Below are 17,248 nucleotides of genomic sequence, written 5' to 3'. Positions count from 1 at the left end.
GTGACGTTTACCGTAAAATATTAGCCGTCATATTTTACGGTAGACTCGAGATATGCACGACAAACGTCATCGGTTTTCGAGTTCCCCCGAACTTCATTAGCAGTTTGTTTGTAAACAACGTAAACGGAAACAAACAAAATGGCTGAGTCTTGTAATGTTTCCCCGTGGTTTTGTGTGTTGAAGTTCTCGTATTTTTTGGCCAAGCTCTAGCAAACATTCTGCCGTTCGCACGGCCCGGCACTATGCACGGTCTATCCCCGAACAGGTGATGACCGCGTGGCGTGACAGCGATGTCACGCGCGCGACGACTATTGATATGGCAACTCTCAGGGTAAAGAAACAAAATGGCGGCCCCTCTCCGCGCGTGCTCCGTGCTGTACGATGATCGAACGCGATCGAAATCAGAATAAATTTAAAGCTGAGGACAGTTTTGATCGCTTACAATTGTAATAGTATGTTGCACCTTAAAAGGTTCCTCCTGAATCCCAGTGTCTTTCTTCTTGGGTTTCATTGAGATGTGGAGGACTTGCAGCGATGTCGCGCGTGATGTTGACTTTGTCGTATACTTCATGAATGACGCCTTTAGCATAAATATTCATATATATATGCGCAAGGCGTAATAAAGTAAAACCTCAAAATTTCAGGTTTTTCGTACTATTAGTAAAATTATGGGCATGGGATTATGATAAATCGGTTATTACAAATTTTGCCTGTTCCTTGTGTCGTATCAGCATGAGTGTCATTTGTGCTGCGTCAGACACGAGACGAAGTCGAGTGTCTGACGCAGCACAAATGACACTCATGCTGATACGACAGGAACAGGCGATATTAGGTAATAACCTCTAAATAATTGCTGTCATGTTAAATAAAGTGACTTAATATTGACTTAATCCTCATTTTAAAAAGACGATTAAACAATAATTGTAGATGTTCCTAGTTTGATACGCGTGTATCAACAAGCATCTAAGGTTAATATTACTTTTTCGATCGATAGAGAACGCCGATGGAAGGGGTAAACTTGTTACCACCATTTTATGCTCACGTGTTTACACACGGGAGCATATGTTGCAGCGATGTCTGTCTGTCTGTCTGTCTGTCTGTCTTTCTGTCTGTTGGTCCGATATCTCAAAAACGGCTCATTAGATCAGAATCAAATCTGGTACATATCAAATGGCAAGAACTGATTAGGTTTTGGTGGGTGTAGCTTGCAAACTTTTTGCTCATTTGCATAATTAATGATTTTAGAAAAAACGGATATACATTAAAAACGACTACACACAATTTGATGAGATTTGTTACAAATATTGACCACACCAAGATATATCAGCAGTGGGAGCCAGTAAGGGGTGACATGAAAGATAAATGCTAATTTGCATATTTAATGAACTTTCCTAACTAGGGATATATGTCTGATTTGACTCCATCAAAATTAATCAAACTTGGTATGTATATTAAAGATACTATGATTTAACATTATTGATAGTCATTAAGCGTTTTAACTTCAGCCAATTCCTAATTTGCATATTTCATGAACTTTGTTAATTAGGGATATATATTGAAATGACTGGACCAAAGTTGATGAAACTTGCTACATATATTGAAGTCACTATGATACAACATTTTTGAAAGTCTTTAAGCAGTTTTACTTCAGCCAATTACGAATTTGCATATTTAATGAACTTTCCCAATTAGGGATATATATCGGAATTAACTTGAATGTAGTTGTTGAAACTTGCTATATACATCAAAGATACTGTGATATAACATTATTGAAAGTCAAAAGACATTTTTACTTCAGCCCAAACCTAATTTGAATATTAAATGAATTTTCATAATTAGGGATATTTATCTGAATTGACTTGATCAAAATTGATGAAACTTGCTATGTACATTAAAGACACTATAATACAACATTATTGAAAGTCATTAAGCATTTTCTCTTCAGCCAATTCCTAATTTGCATGTTTAATGATCTTTCCTAATTAGAGATATATATCTGAATTGACTTGACCAAAGTTGACAAAATTTGCTACTCATATTACAGATACCATGATACAACATTATTGACAATCATTAAGCATTTTTACTTAAGCCAATTCCTAATTTACATATTTAACGAACTTTGCTTATTAGGGATATGTACCGGGATTTACCTGATCAAAGTTGGCAAAACATGCTATGTACATTGATGATTATACCAGGTACTAGGTTAAAACAATATCGAAAGTCATTTCACATTTTCATGTCAGCTAATTTACAATTTGCATATCTAATGAGCTTTCACAGCTCAGCATATATGGCTTGAAGGACTTGGCCAACAGTAATTACACTTGCTATATAAAGTGGTGATACAATAAGAGCAGTCAAATAACTTCAATATTTTTATTTCAGCTAATTACATATTTGTATACTTCATGACCTTTTAGAATTAATCGGCGGTGATTATTGTTCATTATGTTGATCATAATAATTTCGATGAAGTTGCAAACATGTGGCAACGGTTCAAATTTACACATAACTTCAATATATAATGAAACACGTGAGCATTTACAGTTCATATCTGGTTAATGGCATGGAATATGTGTATAGCCGGCTAACAGTTAAACAGTTCTTAACAATGGGCAATATCCAAATCTCGTAACAACACGAGAGAAGTTAAACAATGATATGAATTTGACAACACGAAGCGGGAAAGGTTGTTGTTTTAACGTCCCGTTTTACAGGCCTTTTACTTATCACTTCATTCCGAAATCGACTTGTCATCTGACAGTGTAAAATATTAACAATCAATTAAAACTAACGAGCGATCTTTCCTGTATTTCCTGCAGTCGCTCTAATTTTATTTAAACACATGCGGATCAGTCCGAATTTCCTCTCCTTTTGGAACCCGCTTGATAAGTATGCGCCTCGAAATTTAATATTGAAACTTTCTCTCAAACATTCCTTAGTGAAATTTTAAGCCATTGATTAACCAAATAAATAATAAAATTTAGGGATCAACGTGAAAAGTTTTGTACTAGAAAATCGAGGTATCTAACATTTACCGATATTTAAAATTTAAAATGGTCGCCATCTCTTTCTTGTCTTTATGGGGAAAATTTTTTTTGTTCAATTTTCGAAAAAAATCTGGGTGAAAATTTTACTTTTTCCAAAATCTTTAAATTGAGCCCCGTAAGTTGTAATCAAAGAAGAATTTAAAAAATGAGAGTCGGACTATTTGTCCCTGGGGCACATTTTTACATTAAGTCGTTAGCGATTACCGATAATAACTCACAACGGTAGCACATTTTTCTTCTCTTTCGGTCATTAGAAATCGTCGATAATCTGCCAAACGTGGCACTCTACAAGCCAGCAGAGCAAAGCAGCACGTTCTTCGATTTTCATGCAGGCAAAGCTGTAGATGGTAATGAGGACCCGACTTTTTTGAGTGGCTCAAGCTGCATGAAATCTGCCAAAGAGGAGAGTGCCTGGTGGAGGGTAGACCTGATTGACATTTATGCCGTATACAAAGTGGTTATCACCAACCCTCGCAACTGTTGTTGTATGTATTGCGTCTGTAAAGGAATTATATCATTCATAAAATTTTGCATGTTCCAAATGAAGAACATTGATTGTTGGTTCAGTCATGATGGGATGCAGCTTGATTTGAATGCATGCATACATTCATGCATATGTTCACACACACAGAGACACACAGAGACACACACACACACCCGCGTCCACAGACTACCAACTTTCCCCTTGGGCTACCAAAATCCGTGAAATGGTAGCCAACACGGGCTACCCCAGCCTGGGACATGAAATTCATTCAGAACTAGAACTTGGCATGCGATGTCCGTCACTTTGGGACGAGATGAATGCAGTCAAACCTAGCCAGCTAGCTGGAAACAGAAAGGCCAGTCTATGCGTTTTGTTATGCAAATTGTAAAGACAACAGTGCAGTGGAATTTTGCAACAAAGATTCAATATCTTAAATGATGTACTTGGTTGACAGGCACAGGAAATGATGGCGAATGAAAAATGCAATTTCACCACATTAAGATCATAATGTATTAATCACAGTTACGCGGAAATTATTGTCTCCTCCCGTGCACAGAAATCCCATGCTGTATTTTAGCCATGCTTTGCTACAGTGTATGTCTCATCGACTGAGACAAGTCGTTGTCATGGCAACTATCAAAATTAGCACACAACTCTCAATATGAAACGGGTTGTCAGTACGTCACCAAACTTTTGAGTGTCAATGCTGTCCAATTCATACCGTATTGCTGGTTTCCTTTGGGTATTAAAGGTGTGCAAGTATTTACATCAAATGATTAGAAAATTCACATTGGTATAATCTTGAAAAATAGGTCTTTTCTTACCTGGTTAAGGGAAAAATATCCCTAAACTACAAAATGCATGGGCTGTATGTATGTATGTATGTATGTATGTATGTATGTATGTATGTATGTATGTATGTATGTATGTATGTATGTATGTATGTATGTATGTATGTATGTATGTGTGGGCTGTATGTATGTATGTATGGGCTGTATGTATGTATGTATGTATGTATGTATGTATGTATGTATGTATGTATGTATGTATGTATGTATGTATGTATGTATGGGCTGTATGTATGTATGTATGTATGTATGTATGTATGTATGTATGGGCTGTATGAATGGGCTGTATGTATGTATGTATGTATGTATGTATGTATGTATGTATGTATGTATGTATGTATGTATGTATGTATGTATGTATGTATGTATGTATGTATGTATGTATGTATGTGCTTGCGTGCGTACGTACGTAAGCACGCACGCACGCACGCACGCACGCATGTATGCATTTGTCTGTATGTATCATCATCAGTGTATGTATACACACACGTAAGAGTAAAATAAGGGAACATTGCTCCACACATCGGCTATTAAATAATATCATGAGTTGTGTGGTTTAATGTTTTGTTGTATGATCTGATGTGTTTGTTCAGTGATTTTTATAGTGTAATTATGTTGTACAATGTTATGTGTCGGCTATTTCGATGGTAGAAATTAGCCAACAAAGGGAACGTGGCTCACACATTAGCTAAGGTTATATAGAGCTAAGCGCTCGGCGTCGCGCCTGAGGTTTTAAGATTAAAAATTTTATTTCCGTCTAAATATGAACAGTCGATGCTTACATGGTCAATAATACTTATTCATGATTATTATAAGAAAGAATAAAAAAGAATTGATTATTACTTGCTTTTTACATTTGTAAGACCATCGCATTGCGTAAACAATAAATTCAAACACCAAATTTACTTGGTCACTCACTGATGTAGGGCAGCTGATGTACACAGTTCTCTTCGCCAGATCAGGGAAGGTCGGGCCCATATATTTTTTGTTTGATTTGCCAAAAAGTTAGAAGTAAATGGAAAAGTGTGTACTTAACATTTTGCATTTATTATTATTAGATCTACTGTCATCTACTGTAGACTTTGGCTTTCCGTAAGGGCATAGGGATTGTAGAAATGTCCGTCCCCAGGGGTAGGGGCGGTGGCAGGGTGTCTTTGTCTCAGCACAGGTTTATTCTTGCATGGATAATTTTATTTTAATACGTTTGGCTATGATAATATGTATTGCCAATAAAGATTACTACTGCCAACTTATGCTGTCTTGGTCTCGCTCAAGCTGAGATGTTATGTAAGCACTAGTTTTATAATGATTTCTTTTTCTCCGTCGCTGCGTCGCGTTCCTTTGAAAATCTTACGCGAAGTTTTGTCGCTGTGCTGCGACTATTATCTGATGCGTTTGATTGTCCAATGCACAAAAGCAAGTAAGGGTAAATTATTTATCTGTGGACGCTGTCACCAAATTATAAACGGATTAACTTTGACAAAGTCAACAACAAGCGCACCAGCAAGGTATAACAAAAAGAAGGGGCGAAACTCTCAAAAGCAGTGTCCAGATGTGGTCCGTAAAACAACAGGGAAAAGAAATCAATCCCCTGGGGTGAGGAGGGAGGGGTGTTTTTGTGCAACTGTTTACTTTATTTGATTTTAACTGTGATCTTTCAAATAAAGAGTTCAACTCCAAACCATTGACTGCTTTGTTTTACTACAAGTATTTTTATTAATTTTGACTGTTGTATTTCAAATAAAGATTAATCAATTAATCCGCTGATACGGACAGCGGATTAGCAAGTTGGCTATATTTTCGGAGCAATTACAGTGATTTATACATAGATTTGAGAGAAGATATGGACTTGTAGTATTAAAGAAAGCAGTCAGACGGTTTGGAGTCGAAATCTTTATTTGAAATGAACAGTCAAAATTAATAAAATTACTTGTAGTTTTAAAGCAGTCAGACGCTTTGGAGTTGAACTCTTTATTTGAAATATCACAGCCAAAATTAATAAAATCAAATAAAGTAAACCGTTGTTCAAAGAAACCTTCCTCCCCACCCCATGGGACTGATTTCTTTCCCCTGTTGAAAAACTAGAGTACATTTTATATTATTGTATTCAGAAACAACTAGGAGGCAAAACAAACTTGAATATTCATTTATAAACGAAGGAAGACCTCCACTAATAAAAGCTTGGTATATGTCTACGCACCATGGCAACGTATATTGCAGGGAATTTTCTACATACTTCAGAGTGTCCTGGCGACAATGGCGTTGGTGGACGTGTCGAACTTAACCGGGCAATACTTGTCCTTAAGTCAACCTTCCAGTGATAATTTTTTATTATGGTAAGTGAACGTTTACAATTTTGCTAGATTGATCGCCAAACAAGTCGTATTTTTTGCACAACTATGGTTATTCTGCCCTAAGTCACTTGTGGTTTAATACGCGTCGACGGTTGCTGTATACGTTAACTTTGCAACCATGTAATTGCCGGCAATGCGTCGACGGTCCGTTCATAAGCCTTTGTGTCATCTCCATGGTGCTACAACCAGTCGATATGAACGAAAGTATCCCCGATTTCAGCTATCTGATGTCGCAACATTAAAATTACATTTCGACAGGCTTTGCAAACATTTCCACGAGTCTCCAGGAAAAGTAGTCGTTATCGATGACATAATATAAACATCGCTGTGCCTTACCCATGAACTACGAATCACAAAGCATAGCATCTTGGGTAATTTTTTTACCTCTATCGATCATGTGGGCTTAAACTAAACATTTCTAAGGTCAAAGGTTTCTAGTTCTGGCTTCCGGTCTGACGGATCACATCGGCAGACTGACTCCACGGCTTTCATTAGCGTTCTTCAGCTCAAAGAAGTAACCGACGAAATTAAAAATTGGCCTGTCCGCATTCCAATATGTCAGAAAACTGTTGGCGTTCGTAAAATTGGGAAATGTTTAACATTTTAAAGTAGGTTTCTGTGGACACGGCTTTTGAGAGTTTCGCCCCTTTCTTTTGTCATACCATAGGGAACAGATGAAAGGACTCTGGGGTGGGGGAGGAGATTTTTTTGTGCAACGCTTTACCTTATTTTATTTTATTAATTTTGACTGTGATATTTCAAATAAAGAGTTCAACTCCACACCGTCTGACTGCTTTATATATTACCGACAAGTCCTTATCTCCTCTCCAACTTGTGTATACACCACTTTAATTGCTCCGAAAACATTGCCAACTTGCTAATCCGCTGTCCGTATCAGCGGATTAAGTGATTGAGTCAACACCACAGCCGTCACACACGTAGTAAAATAAGGAACTGGGGTGGGGAGGAGATTTTTTGTGCAACGCTTTACCTTATTTTATTTTATTAATTTTGACTGTGATATTTCAAATAAAGAGTTCAACTCCACACCGTCTGACTGCTTTATATATTACCGACAAGTCCTTATCTCCTCTCCAACTTGTGTATACACCACTTTAATTGCTCCGAAAACATTGCCAACTTGCTAATCCGCTGTCCGTATCAGCGGATTAAGTGATTGAGTCAACACCACAGCCGTCACACACGTAGTAAAATAAGGAAAGGGTTGAAAATCACAGACACAGTGTCACAAAAAAACGCAAATCTGAGCAGATATAGAAGTCAATCGAAATTTAACGACTATCAAAAGCATCGCTATACCGATGAACTGTTACATGCCAAAGTACGCCGTCTAAAATGGTCATCTTGAGCCAGAAAACCAACCTACATTTTTGAGTCGGTCATGGTCCGATGTCGTCCGTAAGAGCGGAAGTCGGAAGTAGAACCTTTTGACCTCAAACCTGTTTATTTCCAATCCAGAAGTAAACATATTTCCCATGATGCGTTTGATGTTATATAATGTCAAAGTTAGTACATCATGCTCAAAATGAGCAAAGTTTTATAAGATCACGCTACACGACTGGTTTTAATCAATCCTACAAAATCAAAACAAGGATTCAATTTGTATCCTTTTTGTCACAAAATGTTGCTAACGATGAGTTCGAGAATATAACCAAAACTTCTGTAAATCCTGCACGGAAAGAGCTGAAGGGCGAGGTATCACGTTTCCTGCCTCTGCATCTACACAAACCTCCTTGGTTATCGAGGTGGTAGCTTCAACAGCCACAAACAAGGAAACTTTTTCTCCTTGTAGCGAGGCTCAGACAGCATCAACCGAACCGAACACCGCTGCAGGCAGCTCAATATAGATTGATGTCATCGTGTATGCCAGTATTATACACTATCCATATTCAGATATTATTCGATGCCACCATCGTCACCGTACATCTATAGCGTCTATCGTAAACGTAGCACACCGTCATCGACTGTGACTGACTCGTTTGCCCGGTCTCCCCGCTAATACATCAGCGACAATCCGTACCAATGAAGTTATCACCTACAGGTACTCCAAAAGAACCTCCACAATGTGCACATGTAGGCCTATCAACAAAACATCTTGAATATCAAGGAACTTATTAACCCCAGTTGTTACCAGGACTACAAATTTGCTGACATTTTCTTGCCCGTTCTCGTTTTAAAATGTTAGTGTGTTTTTCACTTCCGCGTCCATGTGTAGCGTAAGTTATAGTATTTTCCCCAAAGACGGACAGCCCTCGCTTCAGTTTCCGAGAACTAGAACTTTTTATTCAGTTTTGCCGGTACTGCGAGCATGCCTTTTCAACAAAAACGATTTCATGGTATTCGCCACATTGTCTGTGTATTCTGTCTGTAAAAACGTTAGCTGCTGCGTTTAGGTTGTTGCGCGGCACAACAGAGGGTCCACGCTGACTTTTATATATTTTCGCTGCATTGTTATGCACTTTCCACCATTATCATTCCTCAAACACGCAACTCAACGACGACAGCACATAATCTGAATGAACTGAAAGGATGGACTTAGCTTTTAAAGTTCTAGGGTATAGGAAAATGTAGTCAGGAACTTAACCTATGTCATCAAAATTTTGTAACGTTGCTGTTCTCCTTCAGGCCGGCGCCGTCCAGATCATGTATTTTAATTTTTTCTGAGCTGTCTCTCCACATGGCTGTTGTTAGTGACTTTTTAACTTTTCTACATTTTCTCTCCTGACCGGTCGGACGGTAGCCTAGTTGATTTCATCACAGACAAAGGGCTTCAATTCTCTCAACGAGAATAGTTTTAAGCGTCCACGGTAGTAGATTTCAGGTTTCCGATTTTTTCCCAATATTTTCTCTCCACAACCGATCGCACCAGGTCGTGGCTGTAAAGTGTTGAATTTTCACAACATTTTTCTCAACGACCGGTCATGAGGTTGTGGCTTTCAAGCTTTGACTTTTTCCCCCGGTAATTTTTTTCAACGACCGGTCGTGGCTATAAAGAGTTTAATTTAGCCCGAAATTTTCTCAATGATCGGTCATGAGGTTATGGCTTTCAGGGTTTTTTTCCCCGGTAATTTTTCTCAATGACCGATCGTGAGGTCGTGGCTGTAAGTGTAAAGTGTGGAATTTTTGCCAACATTTGTCTATACGACCGGTCGCGAGGTTGTTGCTTTCAGTAATTTCTCTCAATGGCCGGTCACTTGGGAGCTCCTTTATCGTTTATTTATGAATAATAAGTTGTGTACCTTCCTATTTATTTACGAATTCATGAATATTTTAAGCGTCCACTAGTTTTACGGACGACATCGTGACACTGTGTCTGTGATTTTCAACCCTTTCCTTATTTTAATGCGTGTGGGACGGCTGTGGTGTTGACTCAATCACTTAATCCGCTGATACCGACAGCGGATTAGCAAGTTGGCAATGTTTCGGAGCAATTACAGTGGTGTATATACACAAGTTGGAGAGGAGATAAGGACTTGTCGGTAATATATAAAGTTGTCAGACGGTGTGGAGTTGAAATCTTTATTTGAAATATTACAGTCAAAATTAATAAAATTACTTGTAGCAATAAAGAAAACAGTCAGACGGTGTGGAGTTGAACTCTTTATTTGAAATATCACAGTCAAAATTAATAAAATCAAATAAGGTAAACCATTGCACAAAAACCCTCCCTCCCCACCCCAGGGGACTGATTTCTTTCCCCTATGGTCATACCTTGCTGGTGCGTTCGTCGTTGACTTTATCAAAGTTAAATCGATGATAATCTGGTGACAGTGCCCACAGATTAGTCATTTACCCTTGCTTGCGTTTGCGCATTAGGCAATCAAACACATCAGATAATAGACGCAACACAGTGACAAATCGCCTAAGATTGTCAAAGGACAAATTCGTGACACTGCAAAGCGAACCATAGACAGTACTGTCTATGAGCGGACGGAGGAAAAGAAATCGTTATAAAATCAGTGGTAACATAAGACCAAGACAGCAAAGGTTGGCAGTATAAATCTTTATTGGCAATACATATCATAGTCAAACGTATTAAAATAAAATAAACCATGGCAAAAAGAAACCTGTGCTGAGACCAAGACACCCTATCCCCGCCCCTACCCCTGGGAACAGCATTACTACGACCCCTGTGGTAATTAGGGCTGCTCTGATCCGAATGAATCAGATCAAGTAAGAAGTACTGTGCCAAGAGCGCATGTGACCCTCTCAGTGGCCCCTACCGACAACATAAAAAGCAATCTATACCGCGATCAAAGACTATTCCAAACCAAAAAGCTCTACGACAACTTGAAATTGAGCTTCTGGTCCCACTCGCTGCCTCCAATGTGAAAAATAGCGTCAATGATGACACTGTTGCTCCTCAGCGCATTTAGCGGCAGGCATGCAAACTTTCTTCCTGTCATTGATAGCCTGTATTTTCTTTGGATATTAAATAGATATATTTATGAAAGACATCACTTTAGCTTGTCCATGACGGTGAATTGATTTTTTGCAGAAACTTGATCGGCCCAGCCAAGTACACATGCTTACTCATAACAGCTGGACTGCGATGATCACATCATTGTTTTATGAAATCCCGATATAAAATTAAAATATTGTAATTAATACGTCGTATTGACTATAAAGTTGCAAACACAAAATCTGTTTGCCTTTATTGGACAATTTTTCTCAAACAACATGAATACTGCTGTCAGAGCGTGACACACTGTATGATCTCTGTATGCATTTTCATGACAAATCGATCAAACTAAACAGCCATTTTTGACGTTAGCTTTTCTCTTATTAGTTTTAGATTTTTTTCTTGTGCATTCAAAGTGTCCACATGTCAATACCATTGCACAGCGCCTTGACAGCCTCATCAAATTAATTCAATCTTGACAGTTTGAGGAACGGGTACACTATAACAGTATACAGTAGCAGTCTTTTGTCCTCAAGTTCTTGCACGTTTCCTTCAAATTTCTTGTAATTTTCATGCTCTGATGGAATGCCATAGTTTTGCTAAAGATGTCTCTGTTTTGAAAGAAAACACCAAACAGATTTGGCAACTTATAGCCTCTGCATTCAATTTTAGAAAGATGGGGCATCAGAGAGAACAAGACATTGGTGATATAACGACAAAAGTATTCCCTGTAGCTTCCTCGGGACCATCCGTAAAACCAACACCTTTCCTTTCCATCATTTAAAAGAAATCATTTCGCGATTGCCGGTCTCCTCACACAGACTCATCAGACCCAAATTTAGGTGGACGTTTAACATCAATATTCCTTGCACTTTCAAAGTACCATACCCAAGATTGATTGAAAAGATGAAGTATCATGGCATAATGGAAATATACTACAGTGGGTTAAAGCTTGATTGACAAATACAAAAGAGCGAGGTGTCATAAATGGAGCATCATCTGAAAACACAACTTCAGCCTCGCCTTTCGAATCACCAAAAAACATGACCCCTTTTTAAAAGTCGAACCGGCCCGATTTCACAATGAACTTATGCACTGTAAAGTGAAGTGTGCAAGGATAGAACACCAATTAAACACCTTTTTGTAACACTTTTTGAACGCGTCTAGACGTTCAGAAATTTAACACTACGTGTTCAACCAACGTTCAATTTTTGAACACACGTTTGCAGATTTTGAACACTATGTGTTCATCAGACATTATATTGAACACCATGGTGTTCCATATCTGAACATACGTTGCACATGAAATGTGTTCAAAAAATTGAATGCATTTACGCGTTCAAAGGGCCGTAACACTTTTTGAACGCATGGACGCCGTTCAATGATAAGTGTGTTAAAGGATTAAGACATGATATGCACTTGTTGAACATTTTTAATTTTGGGCGTTCAGGGGATGTTCAAGCCTGGAAATAACAAAACGGACCACTGATATTCAGTAAAATTATTTTTTTCTAAAGTTGCACAAAAATTCCTTGAGTAAAATACAATTATTTAGTGTAAAATGGGAAAATGAACATGGCCACTTTATAAAGTTTGTCAGAGGCAAACGCCAACGGTGTTAACACCTTCCTATCAAAACATAAACAAAAGAAAATCCTTATAAACACTGTCGATGGTTTTCAAAAAATATGAAAAAAGTAATGACAAAACAGATTGTGCTTAAATATTGTGGATTACGTTAAATGTTCCTATTTGTAAAAACGTACAAAAATATCTGTTTTGAAAAAGCTCAAACTTTAGCTTACTTATTGTGTTGAAAACACGTATTCGTATGAAATGTTTATTCCATTTTTGTAAGATGGTTTGAGATATTTCTTCTTATATAGAAAATTGTAAACTCGTAAAAAAGTTAGTCAAGGCTTCTCTGATGCACATGGTACATAGTTGTCCACACTAAAGTAAACACAACATGTCAAGTTGTCACAAAGTGTCACAGTAAGGCACAACATGCAGAAAGTGGGTAAAGTGGGTCCTGGCAGAGTAAAACCTATTTCCTTGTCCAACAAAGTCCTTCATGAACGAAAAGATTTGTTTGTTTGTAATATCTTTAAATAAAGATAAATATTAAAGGAATCGTACTGGCCGTTTTAAAGATAAGCTTGGGATGTAAAAATTTGAGGACGATGTCACACATTCACCTAAGCTCTGCGTCGCTAACAGCAAAGCTAAAAAACAGTAACAAATCGAGAACAAAAGACGTGTTGATCTACAATACAAAATAATCTAAGATTTGGTAGTAGGCTATGATCAATTAAATGTTACTGGAGCATAAGCCTTTAAAGACGTGAAGTCTCCTTCATCAGATGCAAGGGTGTAATGAAAAATTGAAGCAGAAAGCGAAAGAAAATTCGAAGTGAAAATTTCAGAAAATTCAGAAATTCAGAGTGTACATTTTTCAGCCTGAATTTTCTGTCGCTTTCTGCTTTAATTCTTCATTCCATTCTTGCATCTGATAAGAGAGACTAAACGTATTTGAAAGCTTATTCTCCAGTAATATTTAGTTAATCATAGCGCTCTACCAAAGCATAGATAAATTCCGAACAAAAATACAGAAACTTATCAAAATTCAGTTACTGTCCCTCGAAAGTTACTCTACATTAGAGATGAACTGAGGTTCTCGAGCATCTTTCCAGACAGCTACCTCTACATTCATCTTCTTCAATTTCTGTTCCATCAGCTTCTGTAATAACTCTTCGATTACAAGGTCAATCCAACTTTTTACATCCTTAAAATAATGCAACAATAGGTAATATGGAGACATGAGACTTTAAATGAAAGACAATTTGGCCTGGTTAGGTTAAGGAAAAGGGATGACTTTGGTATACAGTGCCTCGTTTCGATACGGTTACAAAGTATTGGCCTCTTCTTGTCATCAACTGATGAAAAGTAAAAAAACAACTCTCATATGCTGAAACGTTAGAGTGTACACTCTGCGATGTTTAACGAATGTTTTACGTGTGATTTTGATTACTAAAAGACATGTGTTAGCTGTGATTACGCAGCGGTAATGTAGCATATCGATCGCGCTCGGGTCAAGGGTCATCGCCACTGTAATGTGGTGATGACGCTCGACCCCATGGCCAAAAACACCGCTGCGTATTCACAGCCAGTGTATGGTACACCAGCAACTGAAAGAAAAGAAGGTTTCTTCACGTATTTGAGCTATTCCAAAGTGATATACAAATGATTTCAAAGGATAATAATACGGTTGCTTCAAAATTTACCACGTTTTACTATTTTGGAGAGAAAACTTACCCTTTCTGGTCTTGCTTCCGCACGATCACGACCTCGGCGTGCGTTTACAAGAAAAATGTCGCAACTTCCGTCTTGATGCATGACGGGATAAGAAAAGGCACCAAACTTGAACACCAAGTGTTAAGGAGTAGAACGCCTCTTGAACGACAATGTTAATATTAAAACGTTCATGGTGGTTATCTGATTTTCTTTTCAAAATTTCAAAATTTCAACCCGTAATAAACGTTTAAAATTATTCTGTATACTTCTTGTTTTAGAAAAAAACATGCTTTCAGCTATTTTAGACTGGAGATATTTTTCTCTTAGTGGCAAATTCCTAACATCAAAATCCGTGTACGTTTGCCGGACAGCGAGGCAGTAACAAATTTAATATAGCCATAGTAAAGTAAAAAACACTAAAGATTGTTAATTGGTATCCTGTATTGTAAATTTTTTGTAATGCTGAGTTTTTGAACACTTGAAGGAGATGGTTGTTAACACTCCGTTATGGCGCGTAATCAAGGCCAGTATTCGAACTCCCACTTTTCAACTATAAAACTTAACATTGAACATTCAAACTCCTAATTTTCAACTATACAACTCAACATTCAAACTCCCAATTTTCAACTATACAACTCAACATTCAACATTCAAACTCCCGATTTTCAACTGTACAACTCAACACTCAACTTTCGAACTCAACATTTTCAACTATACAACTCAACTTTCAACATTCAAACTCAACATTTTCAACTATAATCAACATCAACATTCGAACTCCCAATTTTCAACTATACAACTCAATATTCAACATTCAACATTCAAACTCCCAATTTTCAACTGTACAACTCAACATTCAACATGCAAACTCCAAATTTTCAACTATACAACTCAACATTCAACATTCAAACTCCCAATTTTCAACTATACAACTCAACATTCAACATTCAAACTCCCCATTTTCAACTATACAACTCAACATTCAACATTCAAACTCCCAATTTTCAACTATACAACTCAACATTCAACATTCAAACTCCCAATTTTCAACTATACAACTCAACATTCTACGTTCAAACTCCCAATTTTCAACAATACAACTCAATATTCAACATTCAACATTCAAACTCCCAATTTTCAACTGTACAACTCAACATTCAACATGCAAACTCCAAATTTTCAACTATACAACTCAACATCAACATTCAAACTCCAATTTTCAACTATACAACTCAACATTCAACATTCAAACTCCCAATTTTCAACTATACAACTAACATTCAACATTCAAACTCCCCATTTTTCAACTATACAACTCAACATTCAACATTCAAACTCCCAATTTTCAACTATACAACTCAACATTCAACATTCAAACTCCCAATTTTCAACTATACAACTCAACATTCAACATTCAAACTCCCAATTTTCAACTATACAACTCAACATTCAACATTCAAACTCCCAATTTTCAACTATACAACTCAACATTCTACATTCAAACTCCCAATTTTCAACTGTACAACTCAACATTCAACATTCAAACTCCCAATTTTCAACTATACAACTCAACATTCAATATTCAAACCACCAAATTTCAACTATAAAACTCAACATTCAACATTCAAACTCCCAATTTTCAACTATACAACTCAACATTCAACATTCAAACTCCCAATTTTCAACTATACAACTCAACATTCAACATTCAAACTCCCGATTTTCAACTGTACAACTCAACACTCAACTATCGAACTCAACATGGGGATTCCTATTGCCCACTTTCAACTTTCAAACTCCACATTTTCAACTTTCGAACTCAACATTTGGGATTCGTAATCAAGGCCAATATTCGAACTCCAAATTTTCAACTATACAACTCAACATTCAACATTCAAACTCCCAATTTTCAACTATACAACTCAACACTCAACTATCGAACTCAACATTTGGGATTCCTATTCCCCATTTTCAACTTTCGAACTCCACATTTTCAACTTTCGAACTCAACATTTGGGATTCGTATTCTCCCTAGGCATCCCTAACTTGCTTCATTGTAGTAACCCACGTTTTTCCTTCTGGGCTATACTTCGTCAGAACGCGTCATAGATACGTCACATGACGTTTCGGAGTTTTAGAGTTATTCCTATGTGATGTTTTAGAGGGTCCAAAAATATGAACCGGAAACACTTGTGATGCTATAACATCAAGATTTACCGCCGACCTATGCCATCACTTAGACCTAATTCGGTCGCTATCATGTCGTCTAATGACAAGAGCATGGGTGCGTGGCTCGCCATGGCTTATTTTAAATTTAACAACTCGCTTGTTCATTTCCACACTATTACAGCCAAAACACTACTCAGACACTTAACACACCAAAGCACATACGAGACGAGATGGCTAATGTGTGAAGCCACTTTCCCTTTATTATACCGTGACCACTATGTTCAACATCATGTATTTCACGTTGAGCGGCTTGCACTGGCTGGACAATACGCTCACTACACATTCCAATGCCACTTAACTATGACAAAAGTCTAACAAGACTCACACCTACGTGACACATCTCCCCGTCTGTCGGGCCTGTCAAGGTCAAGTAGCAGCCTAGACAAACTACCACTGACGTTGTCACGAACGAACTCGGTGTCGTCCATGTTCAAAATTAACTGCGAGGTCACCATGTGTTTGGGACTCCCTAACAAAGTGATAAGTAGTTTCATGTAAAACGACACCGACGATTTTTTAAAGTCGTATTTGACTATATGTATGCTCATTTTGGCTTGTGT

The 17,248-nt window shown here is 37.5% G+C and overlaps 1 protein-coding gene across 1 annotated transcript in view; it reads left to right on the top strand.

Annotated features, from left to right (window-relative positions):
- The first annotated feature begins 732 nt into the window (after positions 1-732).
- The window catches only part of LOC139118736 (uncharacterized), a 32,822-nt gene continuing 16,306 nt past the window's right edge, over positions 733-17,248 (top strand). Inside the window, exons 1-2 of the mRNA XM_070682159.1 lie at positions 733-832; positions 3,311-3,541. Coding sequence (XP_070538260.1) covers positions 733-832; positions 3,311-3,541 — 331 coding nt within the window. The remainder of the gene's footprint in view (positions 833-3,310; positions 3,542-17,248) is intronic.

The sequence above is a fragment of the Ptychodera flava genome, chromosome 19, assembly GCF_041260155.1.
Source record: "Ptychodera flava strain L36383 chromosome 19, AS_Pfla_20210202, whole genome shotgun sequence".
NCBI lineage: Eukaryota > Metazoa > Hemichordata > Enteropneusta > Ptychoderidae > Ptychodera > Ptychodera flava.
Note: the sequence above shows the minus strand (reverse complement) of the source record. Positions and strands in the feature narration are given on the sequence as shown.